The following is a 16,726-nucleotide window of genomic DNA, read 5'->3' as shown; positions in this document are numbered from 1 at the left end:
GATGAAACAAGGAGGGTGGATTAGATGTGGGGCTTTGTGATTCTTTGTAGGGGAGATCCCTTGAGTGTCTTGAGGGGTCAAGTCGTGACACCTCATAAAGTTAGTTTTACATAGGGTGGATGGATTGTATATATGTTGTATGGGTGGCAAGTTCCTTATGAATGAAACCCAGCTCTTTTAAGTGACTTTAGGAAACTCTAGTCATAACTTTAACCAATCCTTTTGAAATATAGCGCAATGTGACCAGCATTTCCACAGGTCATGACAACTGACTTTAACATAATGTAGGCCGTGACGAGGACATTAGGGATTTCTGAGCTAGTGAAATATATCCATCATTAGCAAAGCTTTTCAATATGGATGCCTAGAATAGCTCTTTATCATTCAGCCACCTGCATAGCCTTTTTGTATTAGTTTCACAGCATTATGAACAAAACACATAGTGGGCTTTAGCTTGTGTTTCCATATGCAGCTTTGGCACCTTTCTCTCCCAACTGTAAGGAACTAAGCAAATGCTTTTGACTGATGTATTGAGAATCTGGGAGATCCCAGCATAGTTCCCAATTTAGGAAAACCAAGTTGGGTTTCTTTGCAAAATTAAAAATGTCTAAATCGAAAAAGAATTTTGATGTGCTATGATTTTTACAGATCTATTTGAGTTCCATTTATTAACAATTTCCAGAGCTTCTGTGTTTATTGGGATTACTACATATGTATATATCTCGATCCCAGAGAATTGCAAGGCAAAAAAAGCAAAGCCATGTATCATCTTCAACTAAAACTGGCACTCAAGGCATACAATGCCTGCAAATTGTAGCTGTAGTGTTGTTGCATGGAATGAAAGAAAGAAAATTATACCAAATCATCTACTGAAGCTTCTTTATCCCAGGAAATGATGGAAGGATTGCAATGAGAGCATCATCATATCCAACAGGATCTGTGAAGCAAAGCAGACCAATGAGAACACATATGAAGTGAAATTCACAAGAAGCCCAACAATGAAAAGGCATCCAAAGATGCCAAACCTACCTCCATCCTCTCGTAGTATCTTGATGACCTCCCCAGCTACATCAGACTAGAGGGGGAAAAAAACAAAGGTTAAAAAAGTAGAAACATATAAATTAGCAAGGACTTGCCAAATAAATATTGGACATAAAGCCACAGGGAAGATAAAGAATAGGTGGCTGGGAATGGAAAAAGAAAAAGAAAAAAAAAAAAAAAAAAACCCTACTCCTTTCATTAAGCACATACAGACACAAATAAGTACTTTCAAGTCAAGATCCAAACCTCAATTGGGACCTCGCCACCAAGCTGTTCAACGTAGCAAAGCACTTGGCCCTCTTTCACCATTTGTTTCTGCGGAGTAAAAATGGGAATGCTTTTAGTAGAGAATGATAAACTCACCATGGCAAAAGTGCATTAAATATTTCTAATGGCATAAAAGAAATCAACTTGCATAAGGGGGAAGGGGGAGGGGGGAACCAACTTGACATCATTCAGTGTGATGGGCTGAAGGAAGGTGATTGTGTTTGGGCTGATTATCAATGGCTAACAGGATACCTCAAACTATGGGTGGCAATTTGTTTTCACATATTGGGTACACGTCGTGTTGAAGTATATGTCACATTCTGTGTAGGTCAACCCTAACTTGACCCATTTGATTAAATGAATTGGACCTTTCAACCCTAATACGCTAATTTTGTGTTCGGTTCGGGGGTCATGTAAAAAATTACTAGCCCTTAAATGCTGCATGTCGGGTTCGAGTCATGTCGAAACATGAATATAGGTCAACTCTAACCCGACTCCTTTAATTAAATAGGTTAGATCCTTCAACCTTAACCCTCTAATTTCATGTTAGGTTCATGTTAAGTTTGAGGATCATGTAAAAAATTGCCTGCCCTACATGAAATGAAATCATATTCAAACATGGAAAGATGTGCAACAGCCTAAACACCCCAACGACGAATTTCTGAGCCATGGAGTAAACCCTATAGTATCTCTCTTTTATTAACTTCTTGGGATGTGAGTTATGTTTCACAATGCTTTTTCCTTCTAAATTTTGGTTAAGGATGAAAAAGTTTCAAAGATAACTACAGCACATACACAGACAAAAAGTTAAAAACAAAAGAAACGGAAAGCTTTCATAACCAAAGGAATGCGCTCCGGAAAGAAATGTGTTTCATAAGAACAACTGTAAGTTTCAAACACCTCAAGGGTATCTTAGAAATAGTTAAGCACAAGAAAAACCAACAAAAAAAAAAAAAAACAAAAAAACAAAAAAACAGAGAGAGAATTGATTTCAGAATGTTATATGTTTTGGCTAATTAATAGTCAAGCCCTAAGCCCATGTATACCCCCCTATGTCCTGTTTGAGTACCATGACAAGCAAGGTCATTAATGCCTTTAAGAAGTTCTAATCATGGTTATCAATGCTGTTTCAGTCATGGTTTTGGTTTTTATACTAGAAAGTAATGTACCAGTACTAGATCGTTTAGGTTATACAACTTCCGATTTGAGAGCATAAACTAATTTTGATAAATATATTAAAACATAATTACGAAACCTTTTAACTTTTATACTGAATAAGTATATCTACCTTGTAGGCCATTGCTAGTCTATCCAGTATGAGTTTTGATTCTTTATTTCTAGCTCATTGCACGTATTATATAATTAAAAATAACAAATAAATTGAAGTTCACAATAACAAATAAATTGAAGGTTGTGAACTTCAATCGCAAAGACATCCATTCAAGTCACATCTCGCACAAATTCAACATTTTTTGTGTTAACTGAGCCTACAAACCTACCAGACAAAATGAGTTAGAACAGCCTCATACTAGCTAAAATGGACGGGTACAATGGCTACAGCCGAGTATCTAGAACAAAGCAAACTAGTGTGGAGAAAGCATCTAAAATAGCAGAAATGATAAAAAAAGATAATACGTCACTTTTTTTTTTTGAATCTTTGAACCCACAAGAAAAACAAAAAAGAAATATCTTTTTCTATTAAAATCCACTAAATTATCTCAATCAATGAAATAAGGTAAGATTCATGCTTTTTTTATTTTATGAATAATAATTTTGTTGACAGAAAAGGGCAAAGCCCTCGTATACGAACATTATACAAGAGAGATAATCACCCTATAAGCTACTACAATATAAAAAATTAAGAAAATCTACAAGATTCGACAAGGAGAAGTTAGGAACAGTCCAATCCAAGAGAGATCTCAAAAAAGAGAATTTTAAAGAAAGTACGTTGAACTTGCAATCCACAAATAGAGGTCGATTCTTTTCTCTCTAAATGCTCCACAGTAAGAAAGCAGGAATTTCTTTTTAGATGGCCTCTTTGGGTTCGATACAAGCTTTTATATGAGCAACAAATCTAATCTTAAGATTACTAGAAGTCTTTAAATGAAAAAGAAATAACAAATCATAGATCTAAGAAAACTGAAAAAAGTAAGTCCTAAAGTTACTAGAAACACCCCCCCCCCCTCCCCCCCCCCTTCAAAAAAAAAAAAAAAAAAAAAATCGTAATGTTATAAAAAACCTGAAAACTAAATCAAAGGAAAAGAAAAGAAAAGAAAATGTAAACCCCCATTGACATTAAGGGGTAACTTGTCCCATATTAGTATCTGATTTGGAAACCAGCACAACACGTTACAGAAGATTATTGACAATAGTTAAATCTCCTAAAATCTATAATTATGTCTAACAGCACCTGGGAAATACTATTTGTCCCATTGGTCCTATGACGCCTACTACAACAAGAGTACAAAGTAACTCAATCCTGTTCTCAAGAGAATCAAAATGCTAGATAAGTTATAAAAAATAAAATATGTGAGTTAGCCCATTGTTTAAAATCCCATGGAGTGTGTAAGTCATACCTATAAAAAATGAAGAATTGAAGCTGATAACTAAATATTTAAAATCCTAGCACAATACATTATAAACATTATGTTTTTTTTCGTAACTAAATTATAAACATTATATTGAAAGGAAAAGACTAATTCCAAAGGCTATAATTAATCAAGGAATTTTTTTTTTCTCGCTTTCAGTGAGTCTCCATCAATGATTGAATGAATTATTTTCCTTGAAATTAAACAAGAATCCTTTTAAACCAGTACCTCTTTACATGAAGGTGGAGCACGCTTTCCCTTTATGGTTCTGCATCTCCTAAAAAAACCCACCTGCACCACCATTCATGCTTTTAGTACCCAAAATTTACTGAATATAAGTATTACAATTTTTTATTGTTACCCTTGGAGATTTAAGTATGACCAAGCCTTCATCTGCAGCCTTTTCTAGAAATATCTGAACCCCCCTTGAAGGAGGTACTGGCTTGGAGATAGCTAAAGATAGTGTAGAAACAGATCCATTTGCAGTAGCAGGAGCTTCAGCAGTTGCAATTGCACTAACAGGAGCAGGACTTGGGGGAGGTGCAGGTTTAACTTTCCCAGTCAAGTCCCTCATGACATGTAAGTGAAATTCACCAAGCTAACAATATGAAGAAAATAATAAGAGGAAATATTAGAAAGCAGCAGATTTAGAATTAAGAGAAGATCCCTCATCCTAGAATAAGAAAAATTGAAAATTGAAATCATGCTTGTGTTAAAACGAGGAACCCCTCCATGGGATGGCTACTTCACGTACCCACCCCTGTCAGGTAAACCTCGAATCTGTGCAAAACGCCCCTCTACACTGATAGGGTAATACTCCGGCTTCATTGGTAGGCTAGCCCCAAAGAATTGTTTGCACTCAAGGTCATTTGAACTTTAGACCTGATAGGAATGCCATCAAGACCAAGACCAAGACCAAGACCCTTACCACTTGAGCTAACCCCCTAGAGTTAAGAATTTACACTTCAAAATGCTTACCTTTAATTCAAACTCCACGACTGAAGTTGTATCACATAATGTTGTGAGCAGAGATTCCACCTGAAAAATAAGATATATGGGACTAAGTTTTTTGAAAGGAGCATATGTGCACGCATGTATAAAGACATATCTGTGCGACTGCATTTCTGTGTTAGCAAAGAAATGTTATGACAAAAAAATTTCTAATTCCGGTAATGTAAACAAATGTGAGGTAAACTGTAGCATAAATTAAAAATGGAAATCATTACTGCTGGCAGAAGGGAATTTATGGACTTCGGAATTACTTGGTGTTTAGATAATCTCAAATTACAATAGAAAGAGAAATGTTGCTGAAAATCAATAATACGTGGATGACAACAAATTATTAATTGTTTCTAATAAATAATATAATTTCATTAGAAAAGTGCAGAGGAGCTAGTACACAAGAAGTATATAAGAGAACCCCAAAAAGAAGAACAACAGTTCAAAAAATCAGAAAAACTAAGATAAAAAAAATAAAAAAATAAAAAAATAAAAAATAAAAACCCAAACCATTATGTGTTACTATCCATGTGTAAATGGAGTTGAATATAATCTTTTGGGTTATTTACTTTTTTAGTACATGCGGTAAGGCTCTTTATCAAATAGACATTTTGATTTCAGAAAGGGGTGTAGATGGTACATGTCTTGAACCTAAATACCAAGACGGTACTTCCGTCCAATATTTTAACGGATATACACGTCAAACCAATAAAAAACTACCAAGTGTCCCACATGCCTCATTAATATTATTTAAGTTATAAAATGATAAATAAATTTAAAAAATTGGGGGTGGTCGAACAACCCCTGGCTGGAAATGAGCCACCCCCACACAATTTTATTATTATTATTTATTTTTATGATGAGGAACCTGTTCAAAGTGGGGCCACTTTGTATACCCATTCATGTCAGGTGAATCTTAAACTCGTGCAAAACACTCCTTCCACACAGATAGGGTAATACTCAGACTTCGCCGACAGGCTAGCATCAAGGAATTATTTGCACCCAAAGGGATTCGAATCTTATACCTGATGGAAATGCTACTAAGATCAAGACCCTTACCACTTGAGCTAACCCTTGGGTTTTTAAAATTTTTAAATAATATTAATGAAGCATATGGGACACGTGGCAGTTGCTGATTGGTTTGATGTGTCTCTCTGTTAAACTATTAGAAGCAAGATGGATGCAAGTACCATCTTGGTATTTAGAGTTAAGACATGTACCATCTACACCACTTTTGCAAACCAAGGTATCCATTTGATAAAAAGCCTTACCACACATATTAAAGAAGCACTTAACCCTAATCTTTTCAGCTCTACTACTGAAATCACTTTATCTTCAAAGCTTCGTACATTCCACTCTCTCCAAATACACCACATTAAACATAAAAAAGCCAATCTCCAAACTTCCAAAATGTTATGACGCCCCTCCAAACCTTCACAACTCACCAACTCTCTCACTCTTCTAGGCATAACCCAAACAACACTACACAACTTAAAGTGCGAGCTCCATAAATCTCTTGCTACTTCACAATGAGGAAGAAGGTGATCGATGAATTCCCTACTTCGCTTGCACATGCAACACCAATCCACCACAATGTTGGTTCGCTTCCTCAGATTAACCAACATCAATATCTTTCCTAATGTCGCTGGTCAAAGAACACCACTCTTGAAGGAGTCTTAACTCTCCCAATCCTTTTCCAAGGAAATGGGAAACCCGTTGGTATGGCTAACATATGATACGACTTCACTTAAAACTTGTGCCTTTTGGAAGGGATCCAATATATACTATCCACGTCTCCTTGCCTTACTTAGAGCGAATATAACATCTCCAAGAAAGAGAATACCAACTCTACCTCTCAATTCTGTACAGGTCTGGTAAAAATTATATCCCACTAAATACTTCCATTTCGGAACTACATATGATATCCACCATCCACGCTTATAGTGTGCAATACTAAACAATTCTGGATAAGATAGCTTCAATGGTTGTTCCCCACATCACACATCATGCCAAAAACTAACCTTTGACCCATCACCCACCTCATCATATCTAACAAATTTTGAAAAAGTTTCTCAACCCCTCCTTATATATTTCCACTCCCATTCAACATGGCTCTATTACCTCAATACCAACCTCCCCTTAAATTATCATATTGAGTTTTAATGACTAATTTCCACCAAGTCTCCCTCTCCGTAGCATAATGCCATAACCATTTACCCAATAGGGCTAGATTAAACTGAATCATGTTTCTAACCCCCAAGCCACTTGATTTCAAAGAAGTACAAATTTTCGACCAGTTCACTACATGGAACTTAAACACACCACCAATTTTCCCCCATAAAAAGTTTCTCAAGTTTTTCAAGCCTATTAGCCACACCCACTGGAATAGGGAAAGAGACATAGTAAGTAGGCAAATTGGAAAGAGTTCTTTTCATCAAAGTCAATCTACCTCACATAAATAAAACCTTTTCCATCCAACCAACAGACGTTCCATCTTTTCAATTATGTCATTCCAAATAGATATAACCTTGTAAGAAGCAACCAAAGGCAAACCCAAGTACGTCATTGGCAAAAAAGAAACTCTAGAGGAAAGAATACAGGCCAAACCATCTACATCTCCCACATTGCCAACAGAAACTATATTTCGCCAAATTAATCTTCAACCTCGTCACCGCTTCAAAACATAAGAAAAGACATCGCAAATGTCGAAATTGTTTAGAATTAGCCTCACAGAAAATCAAAGTATTATCTACAAACAATAAACAGGACACTAACAACTCTTCATTATTCCTTGACCCCTCCAAAAAACCAGACAAAAGTTTGTTATCCAATGTAATAGTCATCATCCTACTCAGCACCTCCATAACAACAACAAATAATGGTGGTGATAAAGGATCCCTTGTCTCAATCCACGATAACTACTAAGGAATCCAGATGGTCAACAATTAATAAAAATGGAAAACTGCACCATAAAATAGAACGTGCTATCCAATCCCTCAATTTCTCCCCAGATCCACATATTTTGAACAAAAACAAGAAAGACTCCCACTTAACATGATCATCATACACCTTCTCCAAGTCCAATTTACATAACACTTCAGGTTCTCCAAATCTAATTTGACTATCCAAACATTCATTAGCCACTAGAATTGCATCCAAAATTTGCCTACATCTAATGAATGCATTTTGGGAATTGTAAATAATCTTTCCCAACCTTGGACATAATTTTATATACACCACCCACTAAGCTAATGGGACGGAAATCCATAATGTCCATAGCACTAGCCTTTTTGGGGATAAGGGAGACAAAAGTTGCATTACAACTCTTCTCAAACTTCCTTCGACTATGAAGCTACTTAAATACTGCCATAATTTCCTCTTACATAATCTCCCAACACTTTTCCAAAAGTCATTAGGACCTGGAGCCTTATAGCCATTCAAATCCCTTACCACTTCTCATACCTAATTCATCTCAAACTCCCATTCCAACCAATCTCTCTCATTCGCATTGATGGAAAGAAATGAAAGGCTATCCTATTTTGGTCAAAAACTAAATTTTTTTTTGATAAGTAAAGATTTATAAATCAAAAGCGCAGAAGGACGCAACCCTAGTACACAGGAAGTATACAAGACAGCGACTAAGAAGAAGAAAAAGAAGAAGAGAACATAAAAAGATAATCAGGGAAGCTAATCGCTAAGGGCGCTATCCAGCCAGCTGTCCAAGTGAAAAGGGTGTACAAGAAGAAGTGGATAAGGTCCTCAATGTTCCTAAACGAGTCCTCGAAACATCTAGCATTTCTCTCGTTCCAAATGCACCACATGAGGCAAAGAGGAACATCTTGTAGAATTGCATTATAGGCTCACTTATTTCTATAGAATTGCATTATAGGCTCACTTATTTCTGTAGAATCTGAAGATGTAGACCCATTGATAACTAAAGAATCCACCGAGTTATTTCTTCAATTATAATTGGCCACCCAATGGAAAAATTTAGTGTTTTTATCCCCCTCTCTTAACCATAGGGCCCTTGACTTTTTCTTCCAACTCACTTCTTCAAAAAGAATAAATCTCTCTAATTCCTTAGAAATATATTCCTTCCTTAGTTAAAGGTCGTCCCTCTGCAATAAAATCCAGCTCCCTGATACCATGCATAAGATCTTTCTTTTTCTTCCCTACATTACCAAGCACCTCCTCATTCCATTTCTTTAAGTCTGACCTCAAGGCTTTCAACTTACATGCCAGTACATAACTAGAAGATTCTTTTTTTTTGATAAGTAAAGATATATACATAACTAGAAGATTCTTGAAAACTATTAGACAACCACCTGCTCCACATAGCCCTCTACTTTTAACCACATATTTTCAAATTTAAAATACATACTCCCACCTACAATCCAACATCAACGGAAAATGATCCAAGGGGATTTTAAGGAGTCTCCTTTGAGAAACATCAAGAAAACGCTCCTCCCATTCTGGACATAAGAGAAACCTATCAATTCTAGACCATAACTGCAACTCATCCTTATTCAACCAAGTAAAATTCCCACCAACAAGTGGATGTCCATGAGTCCCTGATCAAATATAAATTCCGAAAACTCCAATATGGCTGCTAATTATCTTGACTCACCCAATTTTTCACACAGAAAACGAACATTAAAATTATCTCCAATACACCACAACAACTCCCACAAAGTCATCATGCCAACCAATTCTTCCTAAAGATACCTCCTTTCAACATAATCATTTGGACAAATACACTTATACACACCCGCAAAAGCCCATTCAACATTATCAATAACACTTCTAAAGGAGCACGCTACTGAGATATTTCCCACACAGTCCTCAATATTCTCCACCACTTGCCTGTCCCGCATTGCCAAATGCTCACCTAATGCCCCACTCGACCCCAAATATATCTCGTCCACATGTTGGCATCCCCATAAACTATGAATCACCTCCCTAGAAATATACTCCAATTTTGTCTCTTGTAAACAAACAATGTCTGCTTTTCCAACATCTGAGAAGATTCCTAATCCTCAACCTTTTCTCCTTCATATTCAGCCCTCTTACATTCCATTACACTATTTTGAGTTTCCTAAAGAACAATTTGAACCCCTCCCATTTCCTTTCTCTCTATTAGAGTGTCCTCCCTTTATGTCATTAACATAACAAACCAATTACCTGCACCTCCATACAAACCAATTACTTGCACCTCGTTTGAATTCAAACCCTTTAATCACCCTTCCCCCAATTATGAAGACCCATGTATAAAAAAATCCACTATAGTGAACAGATCCATAAATAACTCACTCTCCAATATACACACGGATCTGTTAAAAATTGTAATTGCTGAGTTATATACAACAATTATATCATATTATGTCAAGTTCTATATAATTAAAGACTACATTTTTAACTTGAAGAATTAAAAGAGTATATGGGTTCTGACATACAACATACAAGCGCCAAATTTTCTCGCGTGCAGTGACAAAGAAGGTATTCCACTTGCTGAATATAAAACCTACAATGTAAGTGTTGGTGAGTTGTAGTAAATCTCCTAGAAATTGATTTTATATTTTAAAGGGAGACCCAACTCTACCCTTTGCCCATCCCTACTACAAACATACATATACAAAAGAAGATGATTGTTTCATTGAATGAATTTGTTTGGAACATAGAAAAGTGAAATGTTCACCAGGCACAATGATGTATTGGCACTTCAAAACCCTTCCTAAAGAAAAAAAAAAAAAAAAAAAAAAAAAAAAGGAACAGAAAGAGAGTTTTTGTTTTGACTTAGTTTAATTGTTTGAAACATAAGAAGATACAGCACCGCAAATATATATTACTTCATAGAGCAGAATTTACCAAAACCTTAGCAATATCTGAAGAATATGTATGAATGTATTCATGAATTTGGAAACCCTGTAAGCTTCAGAGATCTGGCTCTACCAGCGCTAGCAATATTCTTTTATTTTCTGGATAAGTATTGCCAGCAAGACTACGAAGACATGAAGTATTAATAATCACATACAATAAACTAACAATTAAGACCAAACTACTTACTTCATATGAATTAGGAATGAGCTGGCTTCTCAAACCAGAAAATTCAGCCTCTTCAGAACCATTCTCAACAGTTCCAGCAGCTGTTGCATCAACAATAAATGCTTGTTTAACATAAGCTAGACTACGCATACAGTTATGGAAACACATTTTTATTCTTATTTTAATATGCAATATGGAAAAAAACCACAATATGTTATTTATAATGAAATAGAAAGAAAAAGAACTAAAACAAGTTCACAGGCCATTTAATTTAAGTAATTAACAAGAGGGGTTTTAGGAGTGTCACACCATAATCTATGGAGTGACAGAGTGAGAATGTGCACAAAATGATTTTTTTTCTGGGTTGTGCATTATGAGTATTTAAGTCATAAGAAGTGTGCATGAAACATAACGTAATATCACCACATTAATTCTACAGCAATCCGTGGCTATGAACTAGACTTTGAATTGCCATCTTCCAAAGATTCTTGAATGTCTCATAAAATCAATTCAAACTTCTTATATATCCCAGAAATGAGCTAAAACACCAGAGTAGCATATTAGCATTTTGGCTGAATTCTTTCTGAAAACAAGATTCGAACTTTTGGAAGAGTCAAAAAAGATTAGATCAGCAAGAGTGCAGGAACAGCAACATGTAAAATCAGACCCAGTGTGCTACTACTAACAAGTGGCAAGCTACTGGCAGGATCAAAAGATGCAAGTTCAATGATGACTTACATACCTACCTTAAAAAGTTTTGTATATAGGGAACTCTAAGGGTAGCACACTTTACTAGAGAACATGCCTCATAAAACGTAAGTCACTTGTATGACTGTCCTCTTTCTCCTCCCCTGGGGGCCAGTTAAAAAAAAAAAAAAAGGAAAAAAAGTTTTATCTATCGCAATAAAAATAATGGTTGCAAATTTTAGTTAGCAAGACTTCTCACACAAGTCTAGGTAGTTAACTTGTATACCAAACAAGGTGACAAAAAATTAGTTGCAGTTACCAAACAGCAGGAATCTTGATGTGGTAATGTATATATATAGATGGATAGTAGCATTTAATAGCTTGCCTACTTCTAATTTCTCTGAGATTTTGGAGTCTTGTTCTTTTTTTCTATACTTTGGGGGTTTTTCTTATGTACTTCGTTTGCGCCCCTTTGCACTTTTAATGAATTTAAAGTACCTAATAAAAAAAATGTAATATATATATATATATAGTTTGTGCAAAGACATTTATGGATGGGAAATGATCCAAAAGAATTGTAACTGTTATGGATGTCAAACTTTGGATTGTATCAAAAATGTAATGGCTATAGATAAGCATGTCTTTATCTGTGGATATACTTGCATATACAATATGGTGCAAACTGGAGGATTAACTGAGAAAGACAAGCAAATTAATTAACAAAGAATACTTACACTTGGTTTCTAAAGATGGACTAACATGTACAGTTTGTGCTTTCTCTGACTGTCGTGAAACTCGTAATGTTAACCCTGCAAATTGTTGTGTTCTCTGTCCTGCCCAAGTTCTTATGCGAAACTTTTTTAGAATACCAATTCTTGCTCTACCAAAGTCCAAGTTTGAAATTCTAATATTTGATGTTCCCAAGCTACCTGAAATAAGAACCACATCACAACTAAATAGAGTACAATATCTAAAAAGAATTTCCTTATTTTTTAAGCATTCTTCGCACGTTTATTCATGCATACTTGAGAATGATATAACTTGCAAGTGATGTACACATTTATCCACATTCTAGCAAGAATAAGTATAATGCAAAAGTTAAACAAACAAAGCCACAAGACATGGCAATGGTCCAGAGGTTTCTATGCAAGGACTATAATGATCAATCAATAAATGTAAATGTTTAAGTAAACAAAATGGACATTTAACTAAGTAAAAAAAAGGTCATGAGATGGTCCCATGCTCTATAAATTTAATAGATGACTTTATTGTGAAGTTGGACACAAATTCCACCCTATTGCAAATTGGAGGGCAGTTCTTCACTCTATACCACTAAGTTGCAATGATCATAACTTAAGTGTATACAACAGGATATAGACTAGGCTACTGAGGATTGTTACTGCTTCCACTATAGGACAAGTCAAGCTGTCGCTACAAACTAGTGGCAGAAATAAATGACTGCTAAATTTAGGGCTGAGTCCAAAGCAGAAGAAGTAGCATTTTTGGTCCGGCAGAAAGTGCCTATGGTAGCTTTTGGATTATGTTAGAGTCGATTATTAACAGCACTTATATTCAAAGGAGGAAATGTTCAAGCTACGTAATAAATATTGAGGCAAGTAACTTGAATGATTACTACTCTCACTACTGTATCAAGTTACAACTAACACTAGTTTTATGCCACTATTCCATTTAAAGTATTTTGATTTGACGGCTACAATTCATTGTCATTAAGGTTCTATGGTCTGTCATTCTTTTCTCCTCTCTAAACATTTCCTGGCAATTTTAAATGCTAAAACCATGCTTTGAACAAATCTTATAAAACTATGGTTCTTTTTCAATAGCCTCCTTTATCAATTCCTTACCCATCCCATAATTCATTAGCATACCATGATTGAAGTTATTCAACATTCTCAACAGTAACTCCATTTGAAATCCTGTATTAAAGATTCTTACTCATGCTTAAAACGATTCACTGCCTATGATAGCACTTCATTTTGGAGTTGAATATATAATAATCCCACATCATATCAAGCTAACAAAGAAAATTAGACATTGTTTTGTACTTTGTATCTGCACAAGTGCAAGACAATCTGCACTTCGAAATGAAGTGATTGATATGGATGATGATCCCATACTGGACAATATGGATGAAGCAAACGTTGTTTGCTGAAATGTTGAAGCTATGAAGCAATTGATAAGCATTATATCATAAAGGAAAAGAAGGGTTAGTCTTGTAGGATGAGCATATCTGTTGGTGATAGATGTTGGAGTTGTACACTAGCAATGTGAGAAGAATGGATCCATAAAAGGATCTCAGAAAGCTTTAAGGAAATTGAGATTGAAGGTTAAGCCACACCGGGAACTACACCATACAGCATGCATCACCAACATGAATTGGCCAACATTGAGTGGACAGACTAGGAAGAAGGAAAAACAAAAACAAAAAGATTTCTGAAATTTAATGTTTCCAAGTCGTGCAACATGTAGAATGTGACAAGTTTGACTCATCTGTCAATGGCAACAAGAAGTAAACTGATATACCAATGTAGATGCAAAATTTGAAGTTGAAGATAAGTTAACCCTTTATTCATTACACTTCTCAATGTAATGGTATTATTGGACATGCACCTCACTCTCACCAGAGTTGAGCTTTTCACTAGAGATGACACTGTTTTTGTATTAGATAAATGAGTTTATTAAGAAAGGGAAGAAGAGGCAACATTACTACCGGGTGGGTATATAAGAGAAACACTTGTAATATAAAAAGAAAAGCAAAATTAACTCCTAAAGTTAAACAAGTCCAAAAGTTGCAGATTAGAAGAAAAGAGAAACAACTAGATGCCACCAGCAAAGTGAAAAGTGATCATAGGAACTCGAGCTCCAACATAGTCGCAAAAAAGTAAACCTTGTCTAAAAAGTTCAAGCATTTCTTTCTCTTCAGATGCACCACAGAAGGAATAAGGAAACCACATTCAAAATCACACTACTACAGCATCCTTTGCAACATGCCAGCATCTCCACAGAGATCTTAAGCATAAACCGCAGTCCAAACGAGGGGCCAAATTCCCTACCTATCGAGCAATGTTGAAATAGATGGTCCCTTGTCTGCCCCATTAACTATACAGAGGTAGCACCAATCTAATATAGTCTTTCCACACTTTGTAAGATCATCCACGTTTAGGATTTTCACCAAAGTCAGTCACCAATAGAGAAAGGCCACTTTATGTGATACTTTTGCGTGCCAAAGGCTTTTGCAAGGGAAGCTAATGCCAAATTCCCCCAACCCAAATACCTCAAATACTTGATAGTAAGCTTTAACCTCAAACTTCCACCTCTTTAAAACAGATCATACCATCCTATGCAACCAATCACTATAGATTTTCACACAGTACAATGCTTCTAGTTCCCAATCCTGTACCGCCCTTATAAACCGTAGGAAAAAAATTACAAGTGGAGCATTCAATGTAAGTAGTCATAGTAGTATCTCTATCTACACATATACAATGGGATTTAAAGCCAAAACATGGACTGTGAGCCACATACCACATATTTGTTATGATTCAATCATGCACCACAACAATATCAAGCAATTACAAGACAAAGACTTTTGAGCTTTAACTGTGTGTATGTATATATAGTCATTTAAGGATCGTTACACTTAAAACGGTCTACATCAGGTTGTTTACAGGCAAATTAACTGTTACACAAGTAATAGATTTGTCATTTTGATAAGTAATTAAAATATCAAAATTCTATGTGGTTGTTTATTACTTGTTACACAAGTAATAAATTCTATGTGGTTGAATCTCTTTTGGAATTAGTGAATATTTGATAATTAATATGTCACTTCAACTTCACTCTAAGTATGTGATCATACTGTTCTTTTCTACTGTTCTCCTTCTTTGTTTGTTTGTTTTCTCCCCAGTATCTATCTCAATTTCAACAACTAAAGATGACTTGCTAATCCAGACTTAGATATCAAAGAAACCTATATCAACGTTTGTCCTTCATTGTACTGAATTCTATTTATCCCTTGATTACTCTAACCCTATGCCACTCTACCTCTTCAGTACAGTTTCCAAACGTGGAAAAGATTTTACAACAAATTTGGAGCTCAAACCAAGAAAAGAGATTCTGCACTTATTTGGAGCTCAAACCAAGAAAAGAGATTCTGCACTTACACTACAGGTACACGAAGTAAAATCACATTGGTATCATTCACTAAATCATGCGGTAGACCTTCATGCATTCTATTTATGCAAATCGTCCACCCCAACCACAAAAAATAAATAAATTCAATCCCCTCATTCTATAATTCTTAACAAAAACTAGAAGAAAAAGATTAGAAATTTAAGAGGGTGATGACCATAATCAACCAAAGTTCAGGATAAACAATTCAAACCAAAGGACCTACAAGAATTTAATTTAAGAATCTGGGTCCACAGCGACAGTACAACAACATTTGATACAAGCTTACTTGTGCATGGCTATCCAACTTTGAGTTCCACTGCCAATAATTTCAATAAATTAACAAAACCCAGAAACCCAGCAACCGAATCTTTCAAATATAACAAAAGGTTGGTTTTATCAAATACCCACGTTCCCAAATGAAAAGATGATGAAATGAATAGTCAGATATACCAAGCGAAACCAATTATACAAGTAAAACTATTGTCATTTGGGATTTGAGAGAGAGAGAGAAACTCACAGGAAGCCATCGGAATCTTTGAGGCTTAGGAGACTTCGAGAAAAGGGTTCAAAGTGTCGAGAAATTAGAAGCCAACTTGAGCTCTCTCAAACGCCATATATAATGAAAGCTCAGTGAAAATCTGAGCAGAGGGACACCCGGCCGTTAACCCCCAAGCTGCCAATTGAATTTGCCACACACGAACGGTCCAGCTGGACTTCGATGGTTTGGGCCCAGTAGTGCCCTTAGTTCTTTTTTTTAAAAAATCAAATAAATAAACAAATATGACCAAAATAGCCTCATTTAAAGAAAAAAGGAAAAAACCTACGACGACATCGTGGTTGTTGAGTGGGTCAGTTAGTCATTGGTAACCTACTGACCTACTGGCCACTGCCATACCGTGAGTTCGCCGCCC

The 16,726-nt window shown here is 35.7% G+C and overlaps 1 protein-coding gene across 1 annotated transcript; it reads right to left on the bottom strand.

The window, feature by feature from the left end:
* Nucleotides 1-748: 748 nt before the first annotated feature.
* Nucleotides 749-16,507, bottom strand: LOC132187302 (uncharacterized). The gene is made up of 9 exons (XM_059601575.2): nt 16,333-16,507; nt 12,359-12,553; nt 10,959-11,038; nt 4,875-4,934; nt 4,258-4,494; nt 4,125-4,187; nt 1,288-1,356; nt 1,030-1,075; nt 749-937 (listed from the first exon to the last, which is right to left on the bottom strand). The coding sequence occupies exons 1-9, from the start codon at nt 16,340-16,342 to the stop codon at nt 867-869; spliced, it is 831 nt and encodes a 276-aa protein (XP_059457558.2). The 5' UTR covers nt 16,343-16,507; the 3' UTR covers nt 749-866.
* Nucleotides 16,508-16,726: the final 219 nt, after the last annotated feature.

This window comes from Corylus avellana, chromosome 6, assembly GCF_965113065.1.
Source record: "Corylus avellana chromosome 6, dhCorAvel1.hap1.2, whole genome shotgun sequence".
In the NCBI taxonomy this organism is placed as follows: Eukaryota; Viridiplantae; Streptophyta; class Magnoliopsida; order Fagales; family Betulaceae; genus Corylus; species Corylus avellana.
This window is presented reverse-complemented; position numbering and strand designations above follow the sequence as displayed.

Coding starts and splice junctions, on each gene's coding strand:
- LOC132187302 (XM_059601575.2), bottom strand. Junction 4,188..4,257: donor TCATACTTAAATCTCCAAGG/GTAACAATAAAA, acceptor ATGGTGGTGCAG/GTGGGTTTTTTTAGGAGATG. Junction 1,076..1,287: donor GTGGCGAGGTCCCAATTGAG/GTTTGGATCTTG, acceptor TTCCCCCTCTAG/TCTGATGTAGCTGGGGAGGT.